At 36.0% G+C, this 24,258-nt stretch overlaps 4 protein-coding genes across 5 annotated transcripts; 1 reads left to right on the forward strand and 3 right to left on the reverse strand.

Annotated features, from left to right (window-relative positions):
* Positions 1-4,392: 4,392 nt before the first annotated feature.
* On the reverse strand, positions 4,393-5,149 carry LOC125205313 (receptor-like protein 9DC3). Its single transcript, XM_048104173.1, has one exon. The coding sequence runs from the start codon at positions 5,133-5,135 to the stop codon at positions 4,536-4,538; it is 600 nt and encodes a 199-aa protein (XP_047960130.1). The 5' UTR covers positions 5,136-5,149; the 3' UTR covers positions 4,393-4,535.
* Positions 5,150-6,593: 1,444 nt separating this feature from the next.
* On the reverse strand, positions 6,594-8,530 carry LOC125192271 (probable leucine-rich repeat receptor-like protein kinase At1g35710). Its single transcript, XM_048089799.1, has 5 exons — positions 8,215-8,530; positions 7,573-7,716; positions 7,329-7,472; positions 6,921-7,136; positions 6,594-6,837 (listed from the first exon to the last, which is right to left on the reverse strand). Exons 1-5 carry the CDS (start codon positions 8,528-8,530, stop codon positions 6,674-6,676), a joined length of 984 nt encoding a protein of 327 aa, XP_047945756.1. The 3' UTR covers positions 6,594-6,673.
* A 2,726-nt stretch (positions 8,531-11,256) lies between these two features.
* On the forward strand, positions 11,257-20,051 carry LOC125202081 (probable galactinol--sucrose galactosyltransferase 1). 2 transcript variants are annotated; one of them, XM_048100405.1, is made up of 5 exons: positions 11,257-11,536; positions 17,539-18,147; positions 18,232-18,284; positions 18,375-18,509; positions 19,993-20,051. In XM_048100405.1, exons 2-5 carry the CDS (start codon positions 18,118-18,120, stop codon positions 20,012-20,014), a joined length of 240 nt encoding a protein of 79 aa, XP_047956362.1. In that variant the 5' UTR covers positions 11,257-11,536; positions 17,539-18,117; the 3' UTR covers positions 20,015-20,051. The 2 variants fall into 2 exon arrangements, 1 of the variants encoding a protein (XP_047956362.1); XR_007173028.1 differs by lacking the exons at positions 17,539-18,147; positions 18,232-18,284; positions 19,993-20,051 and having other exon boundaries at positions 18,375-18,612.
* LOC125202080 (G-type lectin S-receptor-like serine/threonine-protein kinase LECRK3) lies at positions 12,298-14,743 on the reverse strand. The gene has a single exon (XM_048100403.1). The coding sequence runs from the start codon at positions 14,479-14,481 to the stop codon at positions 12,532-12,534; it is 1,950 nt and encodes a 649-aa protein (XP_047956360.1). The 5' UTR covers positions 14,482-14,743; the 3' UTR covers positions 12,298-12,531.
* Positions 20,052-24,258: the final 4,207 nt, after the last annotated feature.

Below are 24,258 nucleotides of genomic sequence, written 5' to 3' on the forward strand. Positions count from 1 at the left end.
CGTAGAATATTAGAATTGATCCCTAATTGATCTTCTTCCATAGATAGAGTATAATCCCGATAAATTAGGCAGAGATTATTTTCCTTATGTAAATATTTCTAGACCTATAAATAGGTGAACCATTGTAATGATTATTACTCAAGTAAATACATGAATTTCGATCCCAAACTCTTTCTTTCATGGCGTCAGAGCAGGTTTTAGGGCTCAGAAAAATTTCATCCTAGCCCTAACCATACCAAAAACTCGGCCAAGAGGCTGAAATCAAACCCAGAAAATCCATCCCTATTCACAAAAATATGTCAGACACAGACGATGAAAAACCCATAATCGAACCCTCGAAATTGAGGTCAAGCAAGAATGTTACCGTGGCGTTCAAACTCAACGGGAAAAATTACCCGTTATGGTCACGACTTATGAAAGTCGCGATAGGAGGAAGGAGAGGATACTCCCACATAGTCGATGAGCCACCAGAACCGAACAACAAGGGGTATAGAGATTGGGAGGAAACCGATCTCGTGGTTTTCTCGTGGATAATCGACAATATCGAACATGATATTATTGCCGATTTTGCTCACCACCAAACGTCCAAAGCTCTGTGGGACAACCTTCGAATCACGTTCGAAAGAAAGGCGGATTCATTCCATATCTACGACCTGGAAGACAAAGTGTTATACATCAGACAGGGGAACTTAGACCTTGAGACATATTACCGTCGAATCCACGGATTATGGATCAATGTCGACAGAAGCCAAAAACAACCAGTGACGTGCTGCGATAAGGGGATCAAACAGTTCAGAGATTTCACAAATGAGAAGAGGCTTTTCAAATTCCTCACTGGATTGAACCCGGAGTATAATGCAATCCGGCGAAATATCCTCAAACTCGAGCCGTACCCCTCAGTCGAAGAGGCCTACGCGTTGGTGAAGAAGGAGGCGACTCGATGCAATATCATGTCACCGGCATCCTCTTCACCAATCGGAGATGCCACTGGCATAGGGAGCGCCGATACATCATTGGGGGAGATCGGATATGGATTCGGAGCACAGAGAGACAGATCCAACAGAAACGGACCGCAGCGTCCTCCACCTACCGGAACCGCCGCTCACCAAGTCGGAGGGAAGCCGGACAAGAGCAAATTGTGGTGTTCTCACTGCGGCAAGAACAAACACACGAAGGAGAGTTGTTTTCTCCGAGTAGGATACCCTGAACAAAATGGGGTGGCAGAGAGAAAAAACCGAACCATCCTAGAAGTAACTCGTGCCCTCATGATTGATTCCAATGTCCCTACCTTTCTTTGGCCAGAAGCGATAGCCACCGCCGTTTACCTCATAAACAGACTCCCTACTAAAATCCTAAAAATGAAAACACCCCTCGATATTCTTTCCAAACAAGCCAACATCCCAGAATCCCTTAGCATGACACCGAAAGTTTTTGGGTGTACTGCTTACGTTCACATTCCCAAACACGAGAGAACCAAACTTTCTCCATGTGCGACCAAAGGTGTCTTTGTGGGTTATGGGGTAAATCAGAAAGGGTATCGATGCTTCGACCCAAACACCAAAAAAATCATCACTACTATAAATTGCAATTTCCTAGAAACTGAGTTCTTTTACTCACACCACCTTAACAGTCAGGGGGAAAGAGAACCTGAAAATAATCATGGGGACTGTCTAAGTTGGTTTGTGTCACCTCCAAGCCCTTTGATTGAGGGACTAACAGAGACTGTTCCTGTCACTCCTGCCGAGCAAGCCCTGTCAGAGTCAGCTCATCCGCGCCCTACTGTCTCTCCTCAACCGATATCCGAGGTATGTCTTGAACCCGAAGAAAATACTATTGATGATACTAACAGTGCAGAAACTGAGGAAAATGCAGTAGATGGAGATACGGGTGGATATATGTTTCCACATCGAATCAATCGGGGAGTTCCACCAAACTGATACTCTCCTGGTAAAATAGGGGTGAAAAGTAGGTATGGAGTGGCAAACTTTGCACAGGCTAATCTGACGAAGATGGCCCGAGCTTTTGCGGCAGCATTATATGAGGAGGAAGAAATACCACAAACTGCCGAAGAAGCAATGAAAATCAAGCATTGGAGAGAGGCGATGTTCACAGAGATGAAAGCCTTAACGAGAAACAATACCTGGGTTAAAGGGAAGTTGCCAGAAGGAGTCAAGGCAGTGGGCTGCAGATGGGTGTTTACTATCAAGCGGAGACCCGACGGGTCAATTGAGCGATATAAGGCTCGACTTGTGGCGAAAGGATATACACAGACATACGGAGTTGATTATGCGGAAACATTCTCCCCAGTGGCAAAGATTAATACTGTAAGAGTGCTATTCTCCATTGCAGCAAATAAAGACTGGCCCCTCCACCAATTTGACGTGACAAATGCTTTTCTGCACGGGGAACTACCAAAACCTGTGTACATGGTTCCTCCACCGGGGTTTACTGATGATTTTCAACCAGGTGAAGTGTGCAAGCTTGGAAAGACGCTATATGGACTAAAACAGTCTCCAAGGGCGTGGTTTGGTCGATTCACTGAAGTAATGAAGAAATATGAGTACAAGCAGAGCAACTCAGATCATACATTGTTTATCAAGAAGAAGGATGGAAAGATCACATGCCTAATCATTTATGTAGATGATATGATTATCACTGGGGATGACGAAGAAGAAATAAGTGAACTGCGGAGAAATCTGTTCAAAGAATTTGAAATGAAGGATCTAGGCCCTCTCAAATACTTTCTGGGAATTGAGGTCCTGAGATCGAGACAAGGAATTTTCATCAGCCAAAAGAAGTATGTTCTCGACTTGTTGGCGGAAGTCGGAATGATAGATTGTAAGCCGGCTGACACTCCTATGGTACAAAACCATGGATTGCAGATACACGAAGGGGCGAAGTTAGCTGATAGGGGGAGATACCAGCGGCTGGTGGGGAAGCTTATCTAGCTTTCCCACACTCGACCTGATATAGCATACGCTGTGGGGATAGTCAGCCAGTTTATGCATGCACCACAGGAAGATCATTGGGAGGCAGTACTAAGAATAGTTCGGTATCTGAAAGGTACGGTTGAGCATGGGATATTCTTCAAAAAATATGGCCACTTAGAAGTACATGGATTCACTGATGCAGATTGGGCTGGTAACCCAAATGATAGAAAGTCAACCGCCGGATATTTCACTTTTGTTGGAGGAAATCTAGTCACTTGGAGGAGCAAGAAACAGAAAGTAGTTGCACTCTCAAGTGCCGAAGCAGAATTTAGAGGGATTAAGAGTGGTCTTACAGAGATTTTGTGGTTGAAGAGACTCATGACAGAGCTCGACCTTTAGTCGCCGCAACCTTGCAGGCTATTTTGTGATAATAAAGCTGCAATCAGTATTTCAGAAAATCCAGTACAACATGATAGAACTAAGCATGTGGAGGTGGATCGACACTTCATAAAGGAGAACCTTGAAGCTAAGATAATTGAGTTTCCTTATGTCAAGTCAGAAGATCAATTGGCAGATATACTGAAAAAGGCGGTGAACTCGAAGTCATTCAAAGAGGCGTTGGGCAAGTTAAGTATTGGTAACCCCGTTACTTAACTTGAGGGGGAGTGTTGGAAGATATCGTAGAATATTAGAATTGATCCCTAATTGATCTTCTTCCATAGATAGAGTATAATCCCGATAAATTAGGCAGAGATTATTTTCCTTATGTAAATATTTCTAGACCTATAAATAGGTGAACCATTGTAATGATTATTACTCAAGTAAATACATGAATTTCGATCCCAAACTCTTTCTTTCAGTATCTTGTATTTGTCTTCTTAGCACTGAGATTAACCATCTCAGTAACGGTGTAATACAAAAAATGTCTCAGGTGAATCCCTAGTGACGTGATCCCTACGAATAGAATTAGATCCATGATCACACAAGCTCAAAATTACTGAATACCGAAAATTGGTTGTAAGTAACCATTTAGGGCCTCCATATACCATTATTTGTTTAAAATAAAATTCATAAATAAAAATACCAATTCAGTTTATGTCATCAATATTATTTTCTATGTATTTTATGTTAAAATATTAAATTTGTTTTACTTACGTATATTTTAATAAAATTAGTTTTGGAAAATTACGTATGAAAATGGTGATTTAATAATGATAGACTTTTACGAGACATTATAAGTGCAAGTAAAGGAAGCTTATCTTGGTATTTAACTTGGTATGTAATATTAGTATGACATAAATGCAGCAAAGGGATGGTGTGGTGATAAAATATTTGTGCTGACACCATGAATAAACTGTCATAGTAATGTGTATGGAACCCATTTTTCTAGTAGTGCGAGTTTATTTAACTTGAATTCTTAAATGAAACTAACAATAACATAGAATTAGATACTACTTAAAAAGATTACATAATCAGACAAGAACAAATTATTGAGTTCTACATAAATTCCACGCAAAGTTGAAACGTATATATAAATTGGTTGAAATGTATTATGGAATACTGTAAAATGGTTCAAGTTCAAGTAACCATATTGCCCTTCTATATTCAATTATGAAGCAACCGTATCGAAACTCCTATGACGAAACCACATCCATATCCCAAAACCACCGGTCGCCAACTAAATCCATCCACAAAATTAGAACCTTCTCTTTCTTGAGGATCCAAGGGATCTTGCTTGCATTTTTTAGTCAGAGGAAATCCACATAATCCCGAGTTCGAAATGAAGGATCTGTTATCAAATGTCGGAAACTGGCCGCCAGACTGAGGAATCTCTCCAACAAGATCATTCACTGAAAGATTTAATGCGGAAAGAAAATTCAACATCGTCAGCTGCCTAGGAATCTCACCATTCAATCGGTTTGAAGACAAGTCTAATGATTCCAGTGCTTTCACACTTCCAAGGGATGATGGTATCTTCCCAATGAGACTGTTGTGAGACAGATTCAAGTACTTGAGGGAATTAAGATTCCCAATGGAATCCGGAATCTTTCCCAAGAATTTGTTCCTAGACATGTCAATAGTGGTGAAGGCTTTCAAGATTCTGACCAGTGGTTGATTTGTGCCTTTCAAAACAAACTCCATTGATTCCTCATACTTGACGAACCAGTTAATAATATCTGAAACATCTTCCTTGGCATTGATCATGGCTGGGAGGGTGGTTAAATATCTAGTTGGGAGGGGCCCACTGAATTCATTTTGAGATACATCAAACACTTGCAACTTCAGAAATGGAGCATCACTACTTATCTCACCATTAGAAATAGGTAAAAGCATACTACCATTGAATCTGTTATCTCTCAAAACGAGGACTCGGAGATCAATGTGATCCTCCATCCAAAAGGGAAATCCATCTTGTAGCGCATTGCTTCCGACGTCAAGAACTTGCAGCTTCCCACAGTTTACTAGGGTTCGCGGCAGTGTTCCTTGTAGTTTATTGCTGTTGAGGTTCAGAGACTCGAGAGCGCAACCCTTTGGAAATGATGGTGGAATGAGGCCATCAAAGTTATTCTCCTTCAAGTGCAGAACTTGCAAGGATTTACTCAGGTTTGCCAAACACCTTGGAATTGATCCATGCAGACTGTTGTTTGATAGATGGAGGAATTGGAGGAATCTCAATTTGCAAATAGATGATGGAATCTCTCCAGTGAAGTTGTTGGAATGGAGAATTAGGGTTTTTAAGGAGTAGTGGTTTCCAATGGTGGAAGGTATAGAGCCTGAGAGATTGTTATTTGCCAAGTCAAGATAGGTTAAGTTGAGGGATGTTTCAATAGCTGGTGGTATGAAGCCCTGAAAATGGTTATTGGAGAGATCAACACTCTCGATATTGGCAGTGAACAACTCTTTAGGAATGTTACCTGAAATATATACCAAGTTGGTATTAGTTAGATACTATCTCCGTCCCAAAGAATATGCACTTTGGGTTTGGCATGGGTTTAATGCAAAATTAGTAAAGTGAGAGAGAAGTTAAGAGAAAAATTAATTTAAATATTGTTAATGGGGAATGAGTCTCATATCATCAAAAGGAAAAAAAAGGAAAAAAATGCATTTTCTTGTGGGACGGTGGGAGTATATGTTTATGTTCCGATTGTCAACTGCATTAGTAGTTTGATATTGTCCGCTTTGGATCAAACCAATATGGATCTGTTTTTGAGTCATTCCCAAATGCCTCAAACTGATTAGGGTTGGATAGGAATTATATACACCTTCCACTTCCCTCAAACACCCAATGTGGGATAGATTTGTAATCAACGAACCTCCCTTTCAAACCGAGACCACATCGGGAACAAACAGACACAATCGACACATCGAGACATTACAAGCACGACTGGAACTTGAGTCATCCGGGGCCCCACTCGATCATGGGTCATCCAAGCCCGACCCTTTGGTCATACTAAGCCCGAACCATGCAACCTGGGTTCTGATAGCACTTGTTCGAATTGTCAACTGTAACAGTAGCTTGATATTGTATGCTTTGGGTCAAGTCCGCATAAATTTATTTTTGGGTCAGTTACAAAAAGTCTTAACTAATTAGCGTTGGACAAAGAATTATGTACACCTTTTAACCACGTCGACACAATTAGTTGGTTAATTGATTAAGGATTTTTGGCAAATACCAATAACTAAAACTGGTACCAATTAACCATTTAACGACACCTACTTATACGTGTCGATGCTTGTCAAATTTATGATGGGATAATCATACCAGTCAAAGCATTCTTGTGAAATGATAATGATGTAAGTGATTTCATGTTGAACATGAGTGGAGGCAAATGGCCGATGAAATTGTTGGAACTCATGTATAGTGCAACTAAATTCTCAAGGCCACCAATCTCTTCTGGAATCACACCTGTTGATGTATGAACAACATAGTCATTTTAGTCCTCAAACAGTTATATAAATGTGTATATATATGTATACAGTCTTACTTACCGGTTAAAGTATTGTTAATGAGGTACAATTCTTGGAGTGATTTCATGTTCCCAATTTCTCTTGGCAATGTCCCATTAAGTGTGTTATGTCTCAAGGAAATAGACTTCACACGAGACATGTTAAAAAAGGCCATGGGTAAAGGGCCAGTCAACTTGTTAGAATCAATGGACATATGCTCTAAATTATTAAGCTGGCCAATCTCACCAGGAATAACACCTATAAAAATGTAGAATCATCAAAAGTGATCACTTATAAAGCTTATTAGAAAAATGTTAGTACAGGTGAGGTACATAAAAAGATAGTCAAATTTCTACTTACTGTGTAAAACTGATGGTTGGTATCAAATTGTCAATGAAGAAGGACTAGTCCATTAAATTATTGATAATCAACAAAAGGACAAATTCATACCACTTAATGCATTGTTATCGAGGTATATACAACGGAGGGCTGTTATGTTCCCAATTTCTTTTGGAATCAATCCATTAAGTCCGGAGGATGCCATGCTTAATGTTTGTAAACTATTAAGATGGCCAATCTCTTTCGGAATATTACCTGCGAAAAAAATATTAATATGTTCCATGTATTAATATTAGCGTACATACCAGATGATGTAAAATGATAAAAGAAAATTTTTTAAGAGAGGTATAAATACCAGTTAAGTTATTATTGTAGAGGATCAGATATCGAATGGCTGTCAAATTCTGAAACTCTGGATGCAATGTTCCACTAAATTTGTTGGATTCCATCCACAAAGAATTCACCATGTGAAGTTGACTAATCTCTTTAGGAATATTACCTGTGAAAAAAAAAATTGTTCTACTCTTAAATAAAATAATTGTTATGCTTTTGGTCGACAAATAGCAACACACTATCTCCAAAAATAAGAATAAATACGTACCACATAATTTATGAGTACACGCACGTAATTTGGTCAAATTCTGGTCGCTCTCGTATTTGAAAATGAAATATTAAATCACAATATTTTATTTGTCTCAGTTGTCATATCCGCACACAAAACAACGTCTTTGGTGATGTTCAAAGCGGATTGTTTGATTAAACTAATAAAACAAAGGAAAAAAATAATAATAGTTTCAATAAAACGACGTCTGCCAAAATATATACCTTGTTTCATATACAGATGGAACAATTTAGTAAAACTGAAACCTTATGATTTAATATTTCGTTTTAAAAAGTTGCGAGACTCTAATCAATACAATTTGGTATAGATCCAACAAAAAAAAATGAGATAAACACAATAAATTGTAATTAAGCATAGAGAAAAGAAGGTATATACCAGTTAAACTATTGAACCCAAGGAATAACTGAGTGAGCAATGTCAAGTTCCCAATTTCTTTTGGCACCTCTCCAACCAAGCTGTTGTTGTACAAGGAAAGTACTTCAAGGCTTGAACATTGGCCCAAGCTCGCTGGTATTTCTCCATACAACTTAGTGAAAGATATACGAAGCCATTTGAGGTTGTGAAGATTGTGCATGCACATGTCGTTTGGAAGCTTACTTGACAAAGGATTACCTCTTAAATTTATTGCCCGTATGTATGAGATGTTGAAGATGGATGGAGGAATGGGACCATAGAAGAAGTTATCATTCATCTCTAGAGAAACAAGAGATGAAAGATTTCCGATTTCGGGTGGAATTGTGCCTACGAGTTGCATATAAGAAATATTCAACTTAGTAACACGGTTATTGAGTGAATCACAAGTAATTCCGATCCAGTTACAAACAGGCGTTTCGGTAGTCCAATTTTTTCTCAAGAAATTGAGAGGATCGGATGTGATATGAGATTTTAGGACAAGAAGTGAAGAACGATCAATATTGGAATTGGCTACAACGGCTAAGCTGCAGTTCATTATACAATGAACTGCCAAAAGTGGAGCAAGTAACAATATCTGGGAAAACATTTCAATGTGACTTGATTTTCTGCATGGGCAAATAGGAAGTGGAAAATACTTTAAATAGCCTATTTTGAAGTATCAAACACGAAAAGGAGAAGGTTATACTCCAAAAAGAAGTCATTAAGAATCCTCTATAAAAATTGTTGCAATCTTTTATTGTTAGGAGAAGTATGTACAACATTTCATTTTTCACGTGTCACGTCAACTTTTCATGTCCAGCCACGAACATCAAAATAATCAATCCACAAAGCATGACATACCTCACGTCTGCCACCTCTCGGCTGATTCTTCAGGTGGCGAGGCAATGTTGCAATTCACATGAAGGGCCAGCTGCACGTCGGCATGCGTTGTCTGTACGTCCTGCACCCCACCTGCACCTCGGACCCTGGTGCGGCTTCAATGTGCACCCCTAAATTAATATAATGATTCATCATTCCATCATTAAATTTTGTTATGCATGCATGACATAAATCAATTTAGTTTATATGATAAAATGTTTGGAATTTAATTCATGAATTATGAATCTTAGGAAAAATTCTGGTAATTACTTATTTCGTGTTTGGGTATTAAAAACCGGTTAGACATCATTCTTAATTTATACTTCTACTTTTTGTTTTAATTTAATTAACTAATAGAGATGATAATAGAATTATAAATGCATAATTTCTTTCTATTTATAAAGTAATTTTTCCTGAAATAAGTTATTAATTAAGAAAATAATCATGGTAATAATACATTTATTTAATCTGTTAATAGTAATGTTAATTGGCTACTAAAAAGTATATCACCTTTTATGTAAAATATGTTAACCTAGATTTTCCTAATCTTGAGGAGAAGTTTCCAACTTTCCACGAGTCAAGTCCGCATCTGATCCCTCTTTAATGACTAATGTGGCATTTATTTAATCTAATGGTATTTGCACCATCATTAAATTTAAATATATTCCTTTTTAATGACTAAGCGACATTGATGGTCTTTTTAAAATCGTATATGACCATTGACGTAGAATCTTGGTATCTTTATTAAACTTTCTTGCTATATATTAATTTTCATTTGTAACTTTTTGTTACCAAAGTAAAGAACTTTGTCGCAACATTCAACGTTTTTTTTTGTAACAATAACCTTTTGGAAATTGATTTGAGAAATTTAGCAAGGAAATTTGCTATCATTGGTTGAAAATATGTTGCAAATATAAGAAAATAAGGGGCTGAGTTTCGGGCTCCGATAAACTTAGTTTTTGCACTCTTTCCATGATGACTTTATGTTATTTCTTCGAAGAAACCCGTGTGTTGAAATATGTTGCATTGCAATTTCGAGATTTTTTTTTGTTAAAGTTGATATTTGGTTGTGCCTTCTAGAAAGTGTACAATATATTGGGGACAAATTTTTAGTTGATGGATTGCAGAATATTGAAAAGGAGTTTGATACGAAGATAAAGGAAAAAAATTCAAATTGTAGGTAATCACAAACATATATAAAACCAAATAAACACAGGAGTTGTTTACCCAATACACTATGTAATCTATGTTCGAAGGTGATACTAAGCCAAAGATTTCACCATATATTATCTAACTGCAATTTACGGTACGAGAACAACTCTATATATACGAGATATGAAGAGTGATAATCCTAATAATTGCAATACATGATGTGTAGTCTCAACTTCTTATTAAATCCATGAATATGCATAGTAAATTTCAGCACATATATATGATTACTATATATGATATAATCTTCACATTGCATGTGAAAGGGAGCAAATCATATACCACATTAGAGAATGAACAAGAGTTGCAAGCATATATAATGACTACCACAACTCCATTAGTATGAGGCCTTTTGGGGAGTACCCCAAGAGCGAAATCGTGAGGGCTTTGCCCAAAGCGGACAATATCAAACTAATGTGGAGTTCGGGTGTGCGCCACCGATATCCAACAGCATGGATTAATATAATAATGGAAAGGTTGTTTCGTGGACCAGTTATCAACTGCAAAAGTAAATTCAGTACATAGTGCATGTATGTGGGGTTGAGAGATTCATCGACCTTTAAAGCCTATAGATTCGGAAAATTCCATATATATTAGCCTTTGAAGCTGTCACCTACTTCCCCACGATATGATTGGTACAGCAGAGAGACTTGGAGGGAGAAGGAATTAATTCGGCCATTTTAAATCTCTTTTTTGTGGGCATTATTGATTAAATCCGACATGCTGTTTTAACTAGAGTATTGGGCCTAAGTTTTATTCATTTACATAATGGATTGGGCAATATAAAATCAAAGCATTAGTACTTTCAATGTTGGGTTGAAATTAATCATTTTGGATCCGCAATGACTCTTGATTGGGTTAAGTGCAGAGTATTTTGAAACATCCAGCATACATTTGCGAAATTAAAAAAACTAAATCCCATTAGTAATACTCCTATTTGTCTTTTGTACCCCATACGTTTGCCAACCGCGGCCTCCGCCGCAATCATCACCGGCCACCACAAGGTTCAGATTCACCCGAATTTTGAAGGTCACGCATTGCCCAAATTAATTCAATCCGCGCAGAAATCGAAGAGGATTTTGAGGCGGAAGAAGCAACCATTGCCGGCGATTCTGTATTCTAATTTCCTCTCGCAATTTCCCCATCATCAAAATCAAGGCATTCGTAACAAATTGTTTGCGATCGGTGGGGCGGCGGTGTTTGGGAAATCCAAATTGTAAGTAAGATTTTCTTATTCATACGTTTTTTCAATGATTTTCTGTGATTACAATTTATGCACTTTTATTATCTGTGGCTAATTACATGTTCTTAAGTTAATTTCTAGTATTCAAAATTAACATTGTTGCCAAAGCATATCACATATCATCTGATGTTAGCTGAATTATTATAGTCCTAACTCCTAATAGTTTTTGGAGAAATGATATGATTTAGATAATGATATAAATGGAGACAAGCAAGTAGGGATGTCAATTGGGCTAATCCGCTAGAGTTCGGGTCATTCCATTCGGGTTGTCGGGCTATTTGGATGCGGGTTATTTGGGCTGTGAATTTTTCGAGTTATAAATTTTCGGCCCTAACCCTAAATCTTCGGGTTTCGAGCTAACCCACGGGCTATTCGGGTCAATAGTAATCTTATATGTTACTTTCTATCCAATCCAATATTCTAAATTATTAAAAAGTAGATTGTCGCAAATAGTAAAGTATTATCAAAGTGATCAAGAGAAAGAAAATAATAGCAATTAAAAATTGAAACAAAATAGATAAACATATCGTTTAATTAATAGCACACATGAATCTGACTACAATTAACTAGAAATCATGCATTTCATAATACCCTAACTTTCAATTTGAGAGAGAAGACATAATTATCATATATTCTTCATATAAATGTTGTATTTAATATTGATATTACCAAATATATTTCATAAAAGTATATAATTCAAAATTTTAATTATATTTTTATATTAAATGCTCAACCCGTGGGCCAACCCGCAACCCACCCGGGCCAGTCCACATAACCCGCCGACCCGAACGGGTTAGCCCATGTAACCCGCTTCTGAATATGGGTTGTAATTTTTCGGCCCTAACCCTATCGGGTAATTCGGGTCGACCCGTGGGTTTCAGGCTAGATTGACATCCCTACAAGCAAGATACATGACATAATTAATTAGAAAGTAAAAGAAAAAAAAACATTAGAGCACATTCGTCAAGCTAGATTGAGCTTAAGAAAGAACTCGGACTTGGTGGTATCGGAATCTCAACAGTGCCCTCCAACATTAGCAGGACTTTCTTCATTGTTGGACGCAACGATGGATCATATTGCACACACCATATCCCTATCTTCGCCATCCTCTCCTCCACCATTTCATCCCCCACCAGACTCCCAATCTTCCCTGTTGCATAACAGTCGTAAACCCATTCCTCAAGAATCGCCTCATCCTCATTCATGTCCGAATCAACACACTTCCTACAACATATGATCTCTAGTAGCATCACTCCAAAGCTATACACATCCGCTTTCACTGTGATCGCCTTCTTCTGGTACCACTCCGGCGCAACATATCCCTTAGTGCCCCTTATCCCAGTATGTGTATTGGTCTGATCATGTTTTAGGAGCTTCGCCAGCCCGAAATCCGATATCTTGGCATGCCAATTATCGTCCATGAGTATGTTCTGAGGCTTTATATCGCAGTGAATGATCTGCGTCTCGCACTCTTCGTGCAGATACAGTATCCCTCTCGATATATCTCGAGCGATCTCCATCCGTTCCTCCCAGCTCGGCCGTTTCTCTTGATTGAAAAGTATGTCAAAGAGGGATCCGTTGGCCATGTACTCAAACACCAGTAGTTTGTTTTCTCCATTGAAGCAGTATCCAAGGAGCCGGACCAGGTTCCGGTGATACATCTTCCCAATTGTCCTCAGCTCTGTTTGGAACTCTATCTCTCCTTGTGCAAATTCCTTCTCCAACCTCTTCACCGCCACCATTTTCTCTCCATTCTGCAGAACCCCTTTGAACACCGTGCCTGATGCTCCTCTCCCCACCTCTTCCTTGAAGCCAATTGTTGCTTCGTACAGATGCTCGAATGTGAACACTTGCAGCGAAAGGCCCTCGAAAAAGTTAGCATCATCATCCTTACTTATCTTGTTGTACTTCTTCTGTTTCTTGTGAGCGAATATCACAGAAATTGACAAGGCCAAAATGCCTATAGACATAAGCACAATGCCAATGGGGATGTCTGTACGCCGATCTTTCTTGATGATGATTTTACGGTAGGAATCGCCTGTTATGTCGGGTTCTGTGGTTGAACTGATGCGAACGAGAGCCATGTATGAGTTTTCCAGGGACCTTCTGCCGAATCTCAGTGGAAGCTTCTGCTTTTTGCATTGGCTGTCTATAAACAAAGCTGCTTCACAATTGCAGTCATCAAGGCATGCGTTGCTGCACTCTTCATCACTCTTCATAATACCCAAATTCTCATATGAGTTATCCTCCCATATTGTGTTTTCCACTGTTCTCATATCGTACTTCAGTTTATCGTCAATTTTGGGACAGCCCGGCACAGAGAAGTTTCTAGAACAGCCGGATGTGTTGTTTCCAGACTGAATGGAGACGAAACCTGGAAGACATCGGCACACCTGCGCACTAATGCAAAAAGAGTTGAATCCGCATAAACCTTTGGGAAGGCACTCATCGTCCGTGGAAGACCATCTGCTGGTCGTTGTGAGATTACCGAGAGAGAGAGAGTAGATGCGGAAGATTCCTCCAACGTTGAGCCTCATGAAGTTGATGTATCCTTGCGTAGGGAATTGATCATTGCTTATATTCATTAGAGGCAAGATACCGTTGAGCAGATAAAGGCGGCCGTCTATGTTGAGGTTCAGAGAGACATTACCGCCTTCTCCGACTGTTTGAGATGCGAAGTAAGCGTAAGGCGCTGTGTCATGTGAATTATGGACAGGATACTGCACAAGGTTTCCATCGCTCTGCATCTTGAGCCTGAATTTCCCTCTTCTGTAGTCTGTCTCGGAGGCACTGGAGAAGAGCTCTTTCCCAGGAGTGAGGCGCTGGCCGGGAAGGAGGGTGTTGGTCGGGTTGTCGAAGCTCTGCCAGATAATTCTGGAATCGGAATCGCAGAGAACAAAGTTGCCACTGTCGAGCATTGACGCTGATGCAATGGTTGTTGAGGGGCTGATGACGTCTACGTCTTGGCCTTGCCTCCGGCGCAGGATTAGCCGGCCCTCAGGGGATAATAGTAGGGAGACGACGTCGTCAGGGACGGTTGGATTGGTGTCCCTATTTGCTGTCCAGACGACAGTTTTGTCGGGAAGAAAGATACCGATGGCATAACTGTTGACGTTTTAGGGGAAGAAACCGAAGGCATAGAGGCCGGAGGGGGAATGCCATGAGGAGTTGGGTGTTAGGGAAGAGCCTAAGGTTATGTTGGAAGGCCTTCTTTGGGCTTCTGCTGCTGTAGAAAGGAGAAGGAGAAACAAGATTGTGTGGATGGACATTGCTGTAAGTTCTGAGTATTGCATTGCTGCTTTCACTCTACTTGCCTCTTTTAAAGGTATATTCATTGACTTGTCTCCCTTTTAATGATGTGTAACTTATATTAAGCTCACAGATAATTTATACTCCCCTCATACCACAAAGTTTGTCCCAATTGGAATCTTTTAAAAAATAGACATAGATACACTCTCAATCTCCTCAATGTGGGACCCTTATTCCACTATACACCTCCGTATAATACAAAGTCAAATAATTTCTTAAAACTCTGTGTCCTAATTGGGACAAACTTTGAGAGATGAAGGGAGAACTTGATTTTAGCTAGGGTTGATTATTCCATGACAAAGTAGTGTAAGGCCTTTGACAACCTCAACAGACAACACCATCTTATCACTTTATTTACAATATTCATTGGCTTCACTCTCTCTTGTCACTAAGAGCATACACAACGGCCGAGCCATTTTGCCTCTTTTAAAGGGATATTCATTGTCTTGTCTCACCGAGACGGGAGCGAGACCAACCACAGCGAGTGACGCACAAAAAAGAGAAAAGGGGCGACAAAGCGAGACACACGCCCTCCTCTCCTCTCCTCACCCAATCACAGTTAGGCGTGAAGCCCACTCGCCTCCCATGAATCGGCTTCTTTTGACCAATTTTAAAAATATATTAGTAATAAATAGCAATTAATTATAAAAAATGATTTTAAATTATAAAAACAACTACTTTTAGAATAAAAAATAAAATAAAACTATATTTTCACAATGATCCATATTTAAAGTTGGAATCGTGAATTAGTGAAAAATTATATTTTGAAGTATATAATCCTTTAGATTAGAGAAGTAGGTTTTGTATTGCCTGAAGGAACCATTTGTAGATAGGTTTTCATCTCTAACCTCGAAGGGGACAATTGGTTCTATTATAAATAAGTTTTCAACTTCAACCTTCTATGTGATTATGATGCGGAACAATTGTTTTACACTTAAATTTGTTCTATATATAAATTTGTTTGATTCGAACACTAAATCAATGTTAGTCTAGTGGTATAACGTTTCTTGATAAATCTTTGAGGTTGTGGGTTCTAAACCCAATTCCAATATTTTTTGTTTGATTTTTATTATATTTTTCTTATTTTATTGCATTATTTTTTCTTTTATGCTTTGCTTTTCTAAGAGCATGTTTATACTCTTGTTATCGTGTGGGTTTTTTAATTTGACTAATATTTGTATTTATGATTTTATGTAAATTTAATTTGAATATAAATATCAAATTTTAATTAAACTGAATGAATACATAATTTAAATAAATTTCATAATAAATAAATTAAATAGAAACTAAATAGAAAATAAAGTAGTGAGATCATGGATAGTTAAGAAAATAGATAGTGTAGAGACGATGGTGGCAGATTTTTAATTATGTGTGGATTTAGATTTATATTTATTAATTTCTATAGATATTTCTCCATTTGTTAAAATTTTATTAATTGTGCATAACATCTCATCTTGTCATGTGTTATGCTTATACATAAGTAATATTTTCTATGATTATAAGTGGTGTAAGACTCATAAATAGTTGAAGAAAGAGATGTTAAAACATGATTGTGAATACCCTACACTGACAAACATTTCACTACTCTCGTGGTTCTCATTTCTTTCTTAGGTATTTTTTATTTCATAAATTTTCAATGTGTATATTTATATTTAGGAGTATGTTAATATCCGAATATGCCTTGACTAGACTCCCTTTTAATAGTGTGGTCGTTATATATATATATATATATATATATATAGGGGTGTGTTAGGGTCCTTACAACATCTTAGTGTAAAACACAGCACTAATCACAGCTCTTGGATCATTAGATTGGATGGTTGTGATTACTTACATTATCATACTAAAAATCTACATTATTAGCCGAGGTACATTATTAGACTAGAAATGTACATTGTAAGACTAAAACTGTACATTATTAAACTAAAATGCTACATTATTATCCGAGCTACATTATTAGTCTAAAATTCTACATCATTAGATGACACGTGGCATTAATCTAACCGTTAGATCAAAGGATCCAATGGACTGCAAGTGTTTTGAGTTTTACTTATACTTAGCGTTCTGACCTGAATACATCCCTATATATATATATATATATATAGGGTAGTGATAAAATGCAAACTTATATATTGTACAAACTCAAAACTCTTCAACACAACTTCAATACAATTTCAATACAATATCAACACAAGTGTAAAATTTCAAGATTTTAATGTCAACACAAGTATCAACACAACATCAATCATGATTGCCGTTGAAATTCTATTGACATTTTCTTGTTGATGCTTTTTTGTGATCTGTTGACATTTTTCAATGGTCCAGATCAAAGTTTTGAGTTTGTACCATATTTAGAGTTTTCATTTGATCACATTCCTATATATATATATATATAGAGAGAGAGAGAGAGAGAGAGAGGGTTGTGATCAATTGAGATTTTTTAGGCTAATTGAGAAATGAGATTCAATATCAGCCACTCACTTTTATTAAATGAGTGGTCCAGATTTTGCCACATAAAAAATAATTTTAGATTAATTTATTATGAAAGGGTATAATGGTAATTTGCTCACAACGTTAGAATTTTCTGTTCTACTTTTTCTTTCTCTCAATTCTTCGTTCCCTCACTGATTTCTTCTGCTCCTTGCTTCAATTCTGAGAATAAATAGATTTCTGCGTTAGGATTCGCGAGCAGATTGTTGAGGTTTTCGATCTGATCTCGTTGAAGAAATCCGTGAGAGAGAGGCTGAACGAGCTCATTTTGAGTTCCCCGATTCTCTATCTTCGTTCGCGACAGTTTTGCGGAAAGGAAACACCGAATCAAAGGTGAAAAATAGCGAAGATTATCGAGCAAATCGCGTTAAATCCTGAATCGGAGAAGAAAATCGCCTATCAACCAGATCTACTTCAGAATCTATGCAACCGTTCACCGCAGAGAGCGATTCATCGATTTCGAGCAAACGTTGGTGGCGATAGTGAGGGAATTGGCAGGTGTTGAAGTAGGCGGTCGGAATTTATAAGCCGGCGACGGAGGAATGGTCAAGCGATGGTCGGCGGTGTGAAATCTGGAGGTACCGACCGAATTTGAGCCTCCTTCAAATTGGGGATTTTTATTTGGGGATATTTTTCTCAAAATTGGGGACCCTCAACTTGTAAGAGAGAGGTGGAGGTGGAAGCAGTCGCCATCTCCGGCGAATTGAGGAAGGCGACGGGAGTGAAGGACCTGATTTGGGGAAGAAGGAGGTGAAATGGGTGAGTGTGGTGAATTGATCGGGAAGGTAAAGGGAGAATATGGGTTGACTTTGTTTCTTTTAATTTGGGCCTCCTTTGAGTTATTAATTGGGCTTTTAATTTAATTGGAGGAATATGGCATGGATCCAACTAGTGAGAAAACAGAAGCAGATAACTGTGCTAAGTGAGTTCATTTATCATCTAATACCTTTCATTTATTCTTGCTACTCTTTTCTATCACTAACTGTTGTACTTTGCTCATTCTTGTGTCCAGCTTCGCGAACAGATTAACAAATATCAAGGAGAACCATAAGTTTCAAAAGGATGGGATAGAGGGTGAAAGAATTGAGGATCCAGCAAAAGGAATCCAGCACATTGTTTCAGAAATCAAAGATGAACACTCTGTCAAGTATGGCCTCTTAGTGATCTTGTTTACATTTTAAGTGTTATTTGTTAGTTGTTGATATTAGATATTCTCGATATTGATATGTGAATTTTAAGTGTTATTTTAAGTTGTTGACATGAAGATGTTTATTTTTTACATGAATTATATAGCTCGTTGACATAATAATGTTTGTTGTTGACATGAATTATATAGGTCGTTGGCATAAATTTTATGAAAAATGTTGTTGACATAAATTATATGTAAAACATTGTTGTTGACATAAATTATATGTAAAACGTTGTTGTTGACATAAATAAAATAGGTCGTTGACATGAAAATATTTGTTATTAACATTAATAATTTGTAAAATGTTGTTGTTGACATAATAGTTGACATAAATAACGTTTGTTGTTGACATCGTAGTTGACATGAATAATGTTTGCTGTTGATATCGTAGTTGACATGAATAATGTTTGTTGTTGACATCGTAGTTATATGTGAATTATAAGTGTTATTTTTTAGTTGTTGACATTTTAATACGAGTTGTAGACATTGGATATTCTCGGTATTGATATGTGAATTATAAGTGTTATTTTTTAGTTGTTGACATTGGATATTCTCGGTATTGATATGTCAATTGTAAGTGTTATTTTTTAGTTGTTGACTTAATACGAGTTTTTGACATTCGATATTTTTGGTATTGATATGTGAATTGTAAGTGTTATTTGTTAGTTGTTGACATTTTAATATGAGTTATTGACATTCGATATTTTCAGTATTGATATATGAATTATAAGTGTTATTTTTTAGTTATTGACATTTTAATACGAGTTGTTGACATTGGATATTCTCGGTATTGATATGTGAATTATAAGTGTTATTTTTTAGTTGTTGACATTCGATATTTTTGGTATTGATATGTGAATAGTAAGTGTTATTTGTTAGTTGTTGACATTTTAATACGAGTTGTTGACATTCGATATTCTCGGTATTAATATGTCAATTGTAAGTGTTATTTTTTAGTTGTTGACATTTTAATACGAGTTGTTGACATTCGATATTCTCGGTATTGATATGTGAATAATAAGTGTTATTTATTAGTTGTTGACATTTTAATACGAGTTGTTGACATTCGATATTCTCGGTATTGATATGTGAATAGTAAGTGTTATTTGTTAGTTGTTGACATTTTAATACGAGTTGTTGACATTTGATATTCTCGGTATTGATATGTGAATTGTAAGTGTTATTTTAAGTTGTTGACATTTTAATACGAGTTGTTGACATTCGATATTCTCGGTATTGATATGTGAATAATAAGTGTTATTTTTTAGTTGTTGACATTTGAAAACGTGTTGTTGACATTCGATATTCCCGGTATTGATATGTGAATTGTAAGTGTTATTCGTTGGTTGTTGACATTTTAATACGAGTTGTTGACATTCGATATTCTCGGTATTGATATGTGAATTATAAGTGTTATTTTATTGAACGTTGATTGTTGAAGATTCGAAGATTTGAAGATTTGAATGTTGAAGATTCGAAGATTTGAAGATTTGAATGTTGAAGATTTGAAGATTTGAAGATTTGAAGATTTGAATGTTGAAGATTTGAATGTTCAAGATTTGAAGATTTGAAGATTTGAATGTTGAAGAGATTTGAAGATTCGAAGATTTGAACATTTGAATGTTGAAGATTTGAAGATTTGAAGATATGAATGTTGAAGATTTGAAGATTTGAAGATTTAAATGTTGAATATTTGAAGATTTGAAATTTGAAGCTAGAGTTTTAGAGAGGATTTTAGAAAATGATTTCAAACACAATTTAATGAAAAAACAATTATACCCCCTTGTTGACATAATGTGGTATTTGTTGACATTTTGTTAATCTTGTGGATTAGTGGCCCATATTGCATCTCATTTCTCAATTTAGCTAAATAATCTCAACCTAACAAGACCATATATATATATATATATATATATATATAGGGGTGCATTATAATGATAACCCCAATTTATGTGATAACCCTATAACTAAATCTCCACCACACATTTTTAAAATATGTGGTCTAGATTTAATCTAACAAAACTATCATTTTATCAAATAAAACTATCATTTTCGGATATATTAAGGGCAAAATTGTCATTTCATTTTAAAATTTGGTGGGAAAGAAGGAAACTTGACTCAAACCCTGCATCAATTTCTCTCACAATCAAACCCTCTGAATCGCGTTTCAAAGCCTTCGAATCGAAGGAAAAATCATCCGATTCTGGAAAATGTCGAAGGAAAACGATCAAGCATCATCGAAGAAAGGTTGGATGAAGTTTATTACTTATTTCACTTTTGATTTTGCTCGATTTATCATTTTGCTGGAGATTTTCTCGATTTTTTTAGATTCTGTAGTTTTTTAGTGTAGATATTTCTTATATTTATACAATATCATTCATGCATAACAATATTGAGAACAATCTATATATTTAGATTTACATTTTGCTGTGTGTGCTGCTGGTGTGTGTTTTTCTGTGTTTGTGTGTGTGTTTTGCTTTGTTTATGTGTGTTTTGTTGTGTGTGTGTGTTGCTATGTGTTTGGATGATCTGTTTAAATGTAGAAATTGTGCTTTTGCTTGATAAAATGATACTTTGGGTGCATAAAATGATAGTTTCTGAAAATGATAAAATGATACTTTGTGAATAGTGTTTTGTTCTACTTAAGTGACAAGTTATGCCCTCTCTGCTTTTTTGAACTCATTGAAATTTAGAAAATGATAGTTTCAGAAGATAAAATGATAATTGCTCTTGATAAAATGATAGTTTCAGAAGATAAAATGATAGTTTCAGAAGATAAAATGATAGTTTCAGATTATAAAATGATAGTTGATAAAATGATAATTGCCCTTGATAAAATGATAGTTTCAGAAGATAAAATGATAGTTTCATGGGATAAAATGATAGTTTCAGATTATAAAATGATAGTTGATAAAATGATAATTGCCCTTGATAAAATGATAGTTTCAGAAGATAAAATGATAGTTTCATGGGATAAAATGATAGTTTCAGATTATAAAATGATAGTTGATAAAATGATAATTGCCCTTGATAAAATGATAGTTTCAGAAGATAAAATGATAGTTTCATGGTATAAAATGATAGTTTCATGGGATAAAATGATACTTTATGTTTGTGTGTGTGTGTGTCCTGAGGCTACTGCTGCTGTGTTTGTGTGTGTTGTTGTGTGTGTCTCTGTGTTTTGTGTGTGTGTGTGTGTTGCTATGTGTTTGGATGATCTGTTTAAATGTAGAAATTGTGCTTTTGCTTGATAAAATGATACTTTGGGTGCATAAAATGATAGTTTCTGAAAATGATAAAATGATAATTTGTGAATAGTGTTTTGTTCTACTTAAGTGACAAGTTATGCCCTCTCTGCTTTTTTGAACTCATTGAAATTTAGAAAATGATAGTTTCAGAAGATAAAATGATAATTGCCCTTGATAAAATGATAGTTTCAGAAGATAAAATGATAGTTTCATGGGATAAAATGATACTTTGACTTTATATAATTACATAAACTGTTTAACACACTGAAATCATTTGTTTATTAGGTAAGAACATTGATGATGTTGAATTCTTCTTTCTAGATTTTTCTGCTTCCTGAATATTTTGGTGCTTATTGCTTCCGCAGCCTTCGAAGAGTCCTGCGGCTCAAACGAGAAAGAAGTCCGCCACAAAGCGGAAGAAAACAGAAGCTGTTGTCGCTGACAGTGAACAGCCAGCGCCTGCTGTTAATGGCGCCCAGGAAGATGCCGCCCAACAGGCATGAAGTGCGTAGATGGTGAAGCCAAGCGCGAGCATGATAGGATCTCTAACTGAAACTCAGCGCTTGTTTTAATTACCATACTTCAGCATAGATTTTGTTGGTAGACATTTACTTATGTAGGCTTTAAACATTATTTTGCCATTGTTTGTGGTTCAATTTGAACTAGATTAGACTTTTCATTTGTAGGTCTGTGCAATGTGAAGAGAACTCTTCTGTATTGTTCAATTGAAATTATTTTGGAAGCCCTCTTCAAAGATAGTTTGTCATAGAAGTTTCCTTGTAGATGTAAACCGTTGTAGAAACTTTGTTCCAAGGTTGCTCATTTTATCAGCTAAAAAGTATCATGTTATCAGCCAAAAGTATCATTTTATTAGTAAGAAGTATCATTTTATCAAGTACTATGACTATCATTTTATCAGCTATGACTATCATTTTATCAGCCAAAAGTATCATTTTATCACCTAGGACTATCATTTTATCAGCTATGACACGTCTGAAAAGTATCATTTTATCAGTCAAAAGTATCATTTTATCAGCTATGACTATCATTTTATCAACCAAAAGTATCATTTTATCAGCTATGACTATCATTTTATCAGCAAAAAGTATCATTTTATCAGCTATGGCTATCATTTTATCAGCCAAAAGTATCATTTTATCACCTAGGACTATCATTTTATCAGCTATGACACGTCTGAAAAGTATCATTTTATCAGCTATGACTATCATTTTATCAGCCCAAAGTATCATTTTATCGTAGTATCATTTTATCCGACAAAACTATCATGTCATGCAGTAAACTTAATATTTATAAGCCAAAAGTATCATTTTAACACATAATTGACAATACATAATATAATCAAATAAGAATTTCAGTACATCAGAAACATAAACCAATCGACAACTAATATTAATCTAAAATCAAATTCAATACATGAATATGAACACAATCAATAATGATTGTTATCTTCGTTATTTTCTACAGATTCCATCGAAACAAATTTTCACAGCAATTGAAGAGGTAATCAATGAAAATAAGAACGCAAAATTCAAAACATCTTCCCGATCACAATTATGCGAGAAATATGGAAACAAAATCTGGAGACTACGGAATAATGAACAAATCGAAGAAAATCTGGAGATGTTGAAATAAAATAGGCGAGAAATATGGAAGATGAAGATGAGAGAATCGATCTGTTAATTGTGAAGATGAAGATGAAGATGAAGGTGAGAGAATTGAGTTCAAACAGAATGAAAGCGTGAATCGCGCGTTTAGAGTAAAATTCAGAAACTAAATGAGAAAATTACACTTTTACCCCTCTGCGCCTTTTTTATGAAGTAAATCTAAGTTTGAATCTCAACCACAAGATTATCAAATATGTGTGGTCCAGATTTAGTTATAGAGTTATTATGTGATTTGGGGGTTATGATATGATCACATCTCTCTATATATATATATATATATATATATATATATATATTAACCATTATTTGTATTTATATATAAATAATTTAGTATATTACCTCCTCTTGTAAATGAGATGTTCTTTTATATCACATAATTTTACAAAAAGAGATAGGAGTACTTTAGTTAGTTAAGTGAAGAAAAAAGAAAAAAGAAAAGTATAAAGTAGTATAACAGATTAAAAGTGTTGATTTTTGTAAAAAAAGAAAAGAAAGTGTCACTTAATAATGGATATAGTGTGAGTAATTAATTTTTTTATTTAAGGTAGGTTGCTAACTCCCTCCGTCCGTCCCATAAAAATATGTGCATTCCATTTTACCATATCATTCTCTTCATCTCTATTACTTTATCTATTTTATCTTAATTCTCGTGTCATATCAATTGCTCATTTTTTATGGGATGGAGGGAGTACATAATTAAACCATAGAATAAAAAATAGGAAACTCTATTGCAATTACAAATAAATAAAAAAATATGAAATAAACAAAAAAATA

Source organism: Salvia hispanica, chromosome 1 (assembly GCF_023119035.1).
Source record: "Salvia hispanica cultivar TCC Black 2014 chromosome 1, UniMelb_Shisp_WGS_1.0, whole genome shotgun sequence".
In the NCBI taxonomy this organism is placed as follows: Eukaryota; Viridiplantae; Streptophyta; class Magnoliopsida; order Lamiales; family Lamiaceae; genus Salvia; species Salvia hispanica.